This window comes from Camelina sativa, chromosome 6 (assembly GCF_030686135.1).
Source record: "Camelina sativa cultivar CO46 ecotype springtype chromosome 6, ASM3068613v1".
NCBI classification, from domain to species: Eukaryota; Viridiplantae; Streptophyta; class Magnoliopsida; order Brassicales; family Brassicaceae; genus Camelina; species Camelina sativa.
The window spans coordinates 5328634-5338541 of record NC_141885.1 but is presented as its reverse complement, the minus strand read 5'-3'; the positions used below and the strand labels follow the sequence as shown (position 1 = coordinate 5338541).

The window sequence follows — 9908 nt, the reverse complement described above, 5'->3', positions numbered from 1 at the left end:
GGTGGTTTTTGACAAATAATGATCTGAGTTTTAATCCCTGTTTATCCATGTCTTAGCTAGTGAGAACTAGGTCTAAGAGTGTTTAAACCGGATTACTATTGTCATGAGAGTGGATTAGTAAGTTTATGAGGTTATTGTCTAAAGATAACTCATGTTGATTGAGGTGTGTTGATCAGTTTAGGTAGTCATAGCTTGAGACAAGCCCATGAATCCATCTCTAGGAGCCAAATTTTTTTTTGATTGTCTGTTATTGCATCATGTCTTGTTTAGTTGCATTACGTTTTGTTTTAATTTGTTGAAATTGCTTTTGTTCTTCGAATTTAGCCACTCGACCTATCATACGATTGAGTGCTTGTTCGAGCACCGACTGGGCTGCTTGTTTTGCATTATGTTTCATTCGTGTTTCATTGCATTCCTTTCTGCGTATGTTTTGCATCTCTGTAATTTTTTTTCATAACATTTGTCTAGTTCTTGTTTCTGTTTAGTTCAGTTTCTGCTTAGTTTATCCTTGTTTGTCTTGCATCTAGTTTCTTTTCTAAGTATTTTACATTCTCCATTTCATTATTGTCATCAGGTTGTTAGTAAATAAAACCATTATCATATCTGGCTTGACTTGAATTAGTATTCACATCTTAAGTGCTTGCATAATCACCATTTATAGATTGACATCTCTTATACTGTAACATCATAAGAGAATTGAAACCTCTTGCATTCCACCTAATCATCTTAGCTTATGTTTGTTTGACATTCATCATCCATTCATAAGTTTATTCACACACAAAAAGGCATGTTTCAATTGGCGTCGTTGCCATTAGGGTGTTCATTTGTTTCATTTAAGATTTACATAGGTTCAAGATTAAGTTCTATTGCTAATTGCTCACCATTGTTTAGTTTCTTCTGGTTGGTTGTTCTTGAGTTTCAGGTACACACTCGAGTTACCACTCGACCGTCTGCACAATCGAGCGTGTGATCGAGCACCAACCCATAAACCAACTTGTTTCCTCGTCTAAATCAATCGAACAGCTGCTCGAGCCAGTGCTCGACCGTGTGTCCATTCGAGCATGTGATCGAGTTGTTTCATGAAAACAAGATCCAAGGGAAACCACAACCTCTAGAAGTATATTGATCACATCAACCCATTTTCAAGGGATCTGAGGCAACAAAAAATAAGAATACTTCAAGAACAAGAGGAACAATTACTCATGGATCCACCAAACAATCAGAATCAAAGACCAAGGTACATAGAAGCTGGAGATGCTCCTAACACTCACAACCAGTGAGCAGGGATAGTTCCACCAGCTGTGGCCAACAACAACTTTGAGATCAAGATTGGTCTCATCACCATGATCCATGCTAAGAAGTTTCATGGTCCCCCTATGGAAGACCCCTTAGATCATCTTGATGAGTTTGACAGACTTTGTTCATGAGAAGTTGGATATGATACTCCTAAGCCAACAAAATAATATACATTTTCTTGCTGAAGAAGACACACCAGCTCAAGATGGGGAGAATGAACTTGCTGAGCTTTGCTATGTGCTAAACCAAAGAGGTTTCAAAGGCTACAATCAGTTTAAGCCTAACAACCTCTCCTAGAGAAGCACAAATGTAGCCAACCCTCAAGATCAGGTTTACCCTCCTCAGCCACCACAACAACACAACACATATATACCCAAGCAGCAACAACAAGGTTTCCAGGCTCCAATGTGTCCCCCACCAGGGTTTCAGACTCATCAAGCCCACAAACCAGATTTGAGAGCTTTATTGCATCAGCTGTTGCTTGGACAAGCTAGTGGTCAAAAGAAGACAACAAAGAAGTTTGCTGAGATAAACCAGAGGTTGGATTCCACTTATAATTATCTGAACATCAAGTTTGAGAGTTTAAACTCTAAAGACAAGTCTATGGAGAGCAATCTAGCTTCCACTTAAGCTCCTAAGCATAACCAGCTGTCTGGCAAAGCTATTCAAAATCCTAGGGAGTACACAGCCAAAGCTATTTATGTTAGTGAGAATGATGTCACTGAGGAAAGTGAGGTTCAAGAATGGGAGGATTTGTCACAAGTTTCAGCTCAGAATGAAGGTTATTCTCAGCAGAATGAAGCAGGAAAACCACTCGACTGTGTGCTCGACCAGGCACACGATCGAGTGGAACCTACAAAGACTGATAAGCCTATCATATACATTCCTCCACCATATAAACCACCTCTGCCATTCCTAGGACGTTTCAAGGAACAAATGCTTAGGAAAATTAAGGAAAAACTTGAAAAGAAGGATTTGATGGCCATACAACATGAGGTTATTGTTGAAAAGAAAGAAGAAGAGACATGGCCTGCTTTAGAACAATTTGATCTATATCCTCTCTACAAAGGTATGCTACTTGACATATCCAAGCAAAAGACTCAGAATCAAGCCAAGAGGGATCTAGAGGAGATTGGAACAACTGTGATTCCAACAAAACTTGAAGATCCATGTTCATTCAACCTGCCATGCTCCCTCAACTACATGCACTTCAAAAAGTGCCTACGTGATCTTGGAGCATTTGTTAGTTTTATGCCTTACTCAATACAGAAAAGCTGGGATATGAAGAATTTAGAACTAGTAACTTTTATATAAGTCTAGCTGATGGGTCAAACAAGGATGTGGTTGGTTAACTGGAAAACTTTATAGTCAAAATAAGCAACGCCAGAATTCCTACTTATTTTGTCATAATAGAGATGGACAAAGAGCTTGAAGACCCAATCATTCTTGGGAGGCCATTTCTTGCTAGAGCTGGAGCTATTATTGATGTGAAGAAAGGGTTCATCAGCCTGAACATTGATGAAAGGTGGAAAATGAAGTTTGACATCAAAAAATCCAGCCAATCAACCCACCATTGAAGGCCAACCATTTGTGATTGAAGAGAAAGCTGATTTTGGAGTTTGTAGAGAAGTAGAGTCTTCAAAAGCTAAGGTTTCAGCTCATGAGGAATCTGTTCAAGACCTAAAATGTTCAGTGCAAGAGTTGACTGATCTAGTGAAGGATCTTCAAGTGAAACTCAACAAGAAATCTTTGAAGAAACAAGGCCAAGATTCAAGCTCAAGAAGAAACAAGGTTCAAGTGTTAAGACTGTTGTAATCAAGAACAAGCTTCATGGTGATCAAATTGAACCACGAGGGACCTCATCACCTCTCTGGTCTCCAAACAAAGCCTGAAAATGCACCAAAATTCAAGCTTAGAGACTATAAACAAGATCAATAGGTAGGAAGTCCCTAAGGTATCTTTGTAAATAAGTTTAATTTCCTTGTAGTTTTGATTTCTTTCTTTCATGTTTGTGTTGGGCAGGCCTTGTAAGGGTGTATAAGTGGGGTAAAGAAGAGTTGGACTCATGAAGAAGGAGTTTTGAGGCCATTCGACCAGGCCCGTATGATGCACTCGATCGAGCACTGTAGAAGCCCAAGCCCAATCGATCCATTCACCACTTGCTCGATCGTGTGGAGGGAGAAACAAGTTTGAAATTCAAAATTGGTCAAGTGCTCGACCAAGTGGGGTCAATTGGTCAAGTGCTCGACCAAGTGCAAAACTGAGTCAAAGATTCCCAATTCAAATTTGACTGCCAAAAACGCTCCACTCTTGTCTCCTTGTCCCCTTAGCCTCTTTAAAAGAGGTGAATTTGACCACAACCCTCCTCACTCCCTCATTGACATTATTATCTAGCTAAGAATTCTCTCTGTGTTCTTGATAACTCTCTAATTTACATGTTTTTAGCATCTTTTTTTGTCCATATTTTGCATTGTTCATACCCTTAGCTTAGCATTTTTAGGTCATTAACTGTAGGAATTCACTTTTAGGCCATTTAGGGTGTTGCATTTTTGCATTTGCATATTTTGGATGAAAACAGGTGCTTAAGAGCCTCAAATAGGAAAAAACAAGGACAAACCCGAGCATGTACCCGAAGGAGCCATCAAGCTGGAAGAAAAAGTCCAAACCCCAACACGATTGAGGAGGATCCAAGAGCATGAAGAACAACCCGAGGATATACCCGAGGACGAACTCGACCACATCCTCGTGTACCACATCGTGTAGACCCTCAAACAGGACTGGGAAGCTAGGTCAAAGGGGTTTCCATATATAAACCCCTCCTCCTCTTCCTCGCAAAGGAGCACGCCGCAGACCCTCAAACCAGAGAGCGAGAGCTTCTGTGAGAGAACTGAGCGACTCAAACACATTTCCCTTTTGTTTTGGATTTTATTTCATAACTTTTAATCATTTTCTATAGATTTCTTTCTTGTACTCTTATCCCTCTACTTTATCGTTTAATATAATGCAATTTTCCTTCATATTTGTTGTTTTGTTTCTTGCTATGATTTCCGAGTAGTGAAGTAAAGTTTCTAGGGAAGGGATAGATGATTTTGTGTTCTTGATCGGTTAGGATATCTTAGTTGATTGAATATGTTTAATACATTTCCTTCTAGATTGGTGTTCTTAATGCTATCAACAAACCGAGAGGGTGAGATTAGATCTAAGGTGTTTTACCACCGAGAGGTGTAGATGAGATGTTTGAATCAACCAATGCTAGAGGTTTACTCATTTTGCCTAAGAGATTAGATGAGTAAGGGGTTTACTGACAATAATGAATCAAATTCGATTACCCCATCACTCGATCTCTTACCCGATCAGGTACACGATACCCTGCATCGAGTAACCCCTCGAGTTGTTCATATTTCATTTGCTTACTCGATCACCCCCACCCTATCCTGTACTCGAATGCTTGCATCGAGTGCTTAGGTCGTGTGGTTCTTTGTTTATACTCTTTTTTTATTATTATTTTAGGATTGTTAGATAAAACCCATAATTGCTTGGCTTGACTTGCATTGTTCTGATTGCATCCTTCCTGCTAGCATAAACAACCATTTGGATTGATTACCCCTTTGTACTACAATTGCATAGGGAATTGATACCCTGGGTGAAAAACCTACTATCAATTTGGCGCTGTTGCCATTTGGTTAATTTATTTTTGCTATGTTTAGGATTTCAGCACTTGCTAGATCAAGTTCTTTTGTTTATATTGGTTCGGAGTCTGACTTGTTTGCTTTCGTTCTTGTTTGTTTTCAATCTCAGGTACAACCCGATCACCCACCCGACCCGTCACTCGATCGCCTGGATCGATTAGACCCTCGTGTACACACTCGGTTACTTTCCTGTGCATGAAAACATGATCCAAATGTAGCCAGAACCTGAGCCCTTTCATTGATAACATCGACAGACCAAGGCTACTCAGACAACAATAAGTTCAACTGCAACCAGCAATCATTGAGGAGACAATGAACAATCAAAACGGTCCACCAGGTCCTCAAGCAAGGACCAACATAGGAGCAGGAGATGTTCCATCTACTCACACTCAAAGGAATGGCATTGTGCCACCTGCTGTCCAGAACAACAATTTTGAGATCAAGAGTAGTCTCATCCAGATGATACAGAGTAATAAGTTTTATGGATTGCCAATGGAGGACCCATTGGATCATCTGGATGAATTTGATAGGATTTGTAGCCTCACAAAGATAAATTGAGTTAGTGAGGACCGATTCAAACTAAGGTTTTTCCCATTTTCTTTGGGAGACAAAGCACACATCTGGGAGAAATCACTGCCCAAGGAATCCATCACCACTTGGGAAGCGTGCAAGAAGCCATTCCTGGCCAAATTCTTCTCCAACTCCAGAATCGCAAGGCTGCGAAATGACATTTCCAGCTTTGTTCAGAAGAACAATGAAACGTTCAGTGAAGCTTGGGAACGTTTCAAGGGATACACTACCAGATGTCCTCATCACGGTTTCAGCAATGCTTCATTGCTGAGTACACTTTACAGAGGAGTGGTCCCCAAGATACGGATGTTGCTGGACACCGCAAGCAATGGTATTTCCTCAACAAGGATGTTGATGAAGGTTGGGAACTAGTGGAGAACTTGGCTCAATCTGTTGGCAATTACAATGAGGAATATGATCACTTTGTGCGATCTACGGGAGAGGAAGATGCCAAGTACAAGAGGGACATGAAAACCCTCAATGACAAGCTCGACAAGCTCCTCAACCAGCAGCAGCATGTTCATGTAATATCAGAGGAAGAGTAGTTTTTACAACAAGATGGGGAGACTGTACAGATAGAGGATGTTCACTACATCAACAATCAGGGAGGTTACAACAAAAGGTACAACAACTACAAACCGAATCCAAGTCTGTCCTACCCACAACCGATACAAAGACCAATGCCTCCATCTAATTCATCTTCACTAGATTTGCTATCACTGATGCACACAGTCCTATCCAATCAGCAAACCGAAATGTTACACATTAATACAAGATTCGATGATCTCGCATGCCGTCTATCCGCCAACTTCAAAGAACTACATAACAAGTCTGATGCCCTGGGATCTCGAATCCAGGTGCTCATGGATAACTGGGCTTCCACCTCCAAAAGTCCTAAGAAGTCTGCATACGCGATAGCCTGACGGAGTGGAAGACAGCTACCATCTCGAACGGCACCAATAAACATCACTGAGGACATAAATGATTTAGATGGGGAGGATCTCCGTGAACCGGCCTTTTCGGCTGAACCACCAGCCCATTCTCCAGAACAGCCCGCCCCTGCACCCGACCACACTCCTCGGATAGATGATCGGGTCGACACTCCAGTAACTCCGTCCCCTGCAGACAAACCGGGAGGAGAGAAACAGAAAGAAAGAAGATTCATCCCTCCACCCTACAAGCCACCATTACTATTCCCTGGACGATTTCGCAAGGAAATTCTAGAGAAGTACAAAGCACTGTTCGAGAAACAGATGGAAGAACTTGTACTCTGCATGCCTCTAATGGACGGTTTCACCCTGATACCTCCTTACCAGAAATTCCTGAAGGATGCAGTGATAGAGCGGATCAAACAAGTACAAGGGATGGTCATACTCAATCATGAGTGCAGTGCCATAATCCAAAGGACTGCTTCGGAAGATGCCTTTGCGATTTGGGGGCATCCATCAGCCTAATGCCACTAATTGTAGCCAAACGTCTTGGATTCGAGAAATTCAAGCCTACCGACATCCAACTGGTTATGGCAGATCGAACTACGAGGTTGCCAAGCGGAGTTCTGGAAGACTTGCCGGTCAAGGTAGGGTCAGTAGATGTACCAACCGACTTTGTGGTTTTGGACATGGATGTGGAGCCAAAGGATCCGCTTATCTTAGGATGACCATTCCTAGCCACCACAAGGAAATGATTGATGTAAGAAACAGGAAGATCGATCTGAAGCTCGGGGAAGACCTCACTATGCAGTTTGACATTCGGGAAACTATGAAAAAACCTACTATAGCTGGTCAAACCTTCTGGATAAAAGAGTTAGAAAAACTTCGTGAGGAGGCATTTGAGGAGATTGCAATCGGGGATTGTTTACAAACAGTACTTACAAATGATGGTAAGGAGGGATTCGTGCATCAAGAAACGGAGCTCTACAAGGAGCTTCTTGATACTTATCGAGAGGTCATCGAACCTGAGCTAAGTGAGGATATGAGGGAAGCTGAAAGAGAGGGAGTGATGCTCGACAACAAAAGCTCGAACATATCAGTAATCAACTCCTATGTCATGTCGTGCAGTTGCTGAACACCAGCCCACCCGGACGCTAACACGATCGCCCCATCGAGTAGGATGATCAAGCACAATCTCGAGCAGCAACTCCAAACCACTGATGATTGGTCCGAGTCTAAAGCGCCAAAAGTGGACCTTATTCAACCTATCCAGTGATCGTCAATTCTAGCCTGCCTGAAGAGGAATTGGATTTGCTTTGCACTCAATTAAGAAACTATAGGAGAGCAATAGGCTATACTTTAGATGATATCAAGGGCATGTCCCCTGATCTTTGCACACACCGGATAAACCTAGAGGACGAATCGTACTCTAGTGTGGAACCTCAGCGTCGGCTAAACCCGAACCATAAAGAAGTGGTAAAAAAGGAAATTCTGAAGCTGCTCGATGCTGGAGTTATCTATCCTATTTCTGATAGCACTTGGGTGTCCCTGGTGCACTGCGTTCCGAAGAAAGGAGGAATCACCGTCGTCAAAAACGAGAAAGACAAGCTAATTCCCACAAGAACGATAACTGGTCATCGAATGTGTACTGACTATAGGAAGCTTAACGCAGCCTCGAGGAAGGATCATTTCCCGTTGCCTTTTATCGACCAGATGCTGGAACGACTGGCTAACCACCCTTACTACTGTTTCCTTGACGGATATAGTGGATTTTTCCAAATCCCAATTCACCGTGCTGACCAGGAGAAGACAACCTTTACCTGCCCTTACGGTACCTTTTCCTATAAGCGCTCCCGCGACTTTCCAAAGATGCATGACATCCATCTTCTCGGATTTAATAGAAGAAATGGTGGAAGTTTTTATGGATGACTTTTCAGTATATGGAGCTTCTTTCACATCCTGTCTGTCAAACCTCTGCAAGGTGCTGAAAAGGTGTGAAGAAACCAACCTAGTGTTAAACTTGGAAAAGTGCCACTTTATGGTCCATGAGGGAATAGTTTTAGGGCACAAGATCTCAGAAAAGGGGATAGAGGTCGACAAGGCTAAGCTCAAAGTAATGGTTCAGCTGCAACCTCCTAAATGGGTGAGAGATGTCAGAAGCTTTTTAGGGCACGCAGGGTTCTACAGGCGATTCATTAAAGACTTCTCTAAGATCGCACGACCGTTAACGCGGCTCCTTTGCAAGGAAGCAGAGTTTATTGTCGGCAAGGACTGTTTCGACGCCTTCAACATGATAAATGAAGCTTTGGTGAGCGCGCCAATAGCTCAAGCACCTAACTGGGACCATCCCTTCGAGATTATGTGTGATGCATCAGATTATGCTGTGGGAGCAGTACTGGGTCAAAGAATTGATAAAAGCTCCATGTGATCTACTACGCCAGCAGAACCATGGACGATGCCAGACGAGGTATGTGACAACCGAAAAGGAGCTCCTTGCTCTGGTTTTTGCGTTTGCGAAGTTCAGAAGCTACCTAGTCGGTTCGAAGGTGATTGCCTACACGGATCATGCTGCCCTATAGTACATTTACTAAAAAAAGGACACCAAACCTAGGCTCCTCCGATGGATCCTTCTTCTGCAAGAATTTGACATAGAAATCCTGGATAAAAAAGGAATTGAAAACGGGGTACCATACCATCTGTCCAGAATGAGAATCGAAGATCCACTCCCAATAGATGACTCAATGCCCGAAGAAAGACTGATGCACATCACCTTCTTGGAAGAAATGAGCCACACGATCGGACACACGATAGCTTACTCGATCCCCGAGTCTATCAGGTCGATCGAGTTGATGGCAATCGAGTCGGCTGAGTTACCATGGTACTCAGATTTCGTGAACTACATGGTGTGCGGGGAAATTCCTAAGGACTATGACGCTCATAGAAAGAAGAAGTTCTTCAGGGATGTCAACAACTACTACTGGGATGAACCTTATCTTTACAAGAAAGGGGCGAATGGCCTGTTCAGACGATGTATAGCAGAGGAGGAAGTCCGAGGAGTACTAGAGCATTGTCATAGGTCCGCCTATCGAGGACAATTTGCCACCTTCAAAACAGTCCAAAAGATACTACAAGCTGGTCGTTGGTGGCCAACAATGTTTAAGGACGCACAACTCTAAATAGCACAATGTGATTCGTGCCAGAAAATAGGTAACATAGGTCGAAGGAATGAAATGCCTCAGCAGCCAATCTTAGAAGTTGAAGTTTTCGATGTCTGGGGAATAGATTTCATTGGAACTTTCCACCCACCCTCAAATGGAAACGTGTACATCCTAGTGGCAGTCGACTATGTATCGAAGTGGGTAGAAGCAATCGCAAGCCCGACGAATGATCACAAGGTCGTAATGAAGATGTTCAAAAGCATCAT

The 9908-nt window shown here is 42.5% G+C and overlaps 1 protein-coding gene and 1 non-coding gene across 2 annotated transcripts; one reads left to right on the top strand and one right to left on the bottom strand.

The window, feature by feature from the left end:
* Positions 1 to 5699: 5699 nt before the first annotated feature.
* On the bottom strand, positions 5700 to 5806 carry LOC147942303 (small nucleolar RNA R71). The gene has a single exon (XR_015560530.1). It is a non-coding gene; the product is annotated as a small nucleolar RNA R71 (small nucleolar RNA).
* A 3383-nt stretch (positions 5807 to 9189) lies between these two features.
* Positions 9190 to 9660, top strand: LOC104698719 (uncharacterized). The gene has a single exon (XM_010414127.1). It carries the CDS (start codon positions 9190 to 9192, stop codon positions 9658 to 9660), a length of 471 nt encoding a protein of 156 aa, XP_010412429.1.
* The last annotated feature ends 248 nt before the right edge of the window (positions 9661 to 9908 follow it).

Bases quoted from the DNA above. Each gene is read 5' to 3' on its own strand.
- LOC104698719 (XM_010414127.1), top strand. From the start codon at position 9,190: ATGAGAATCGAAGATCCACTCCCAATAGATGACTCAATGCCCGAAGAA.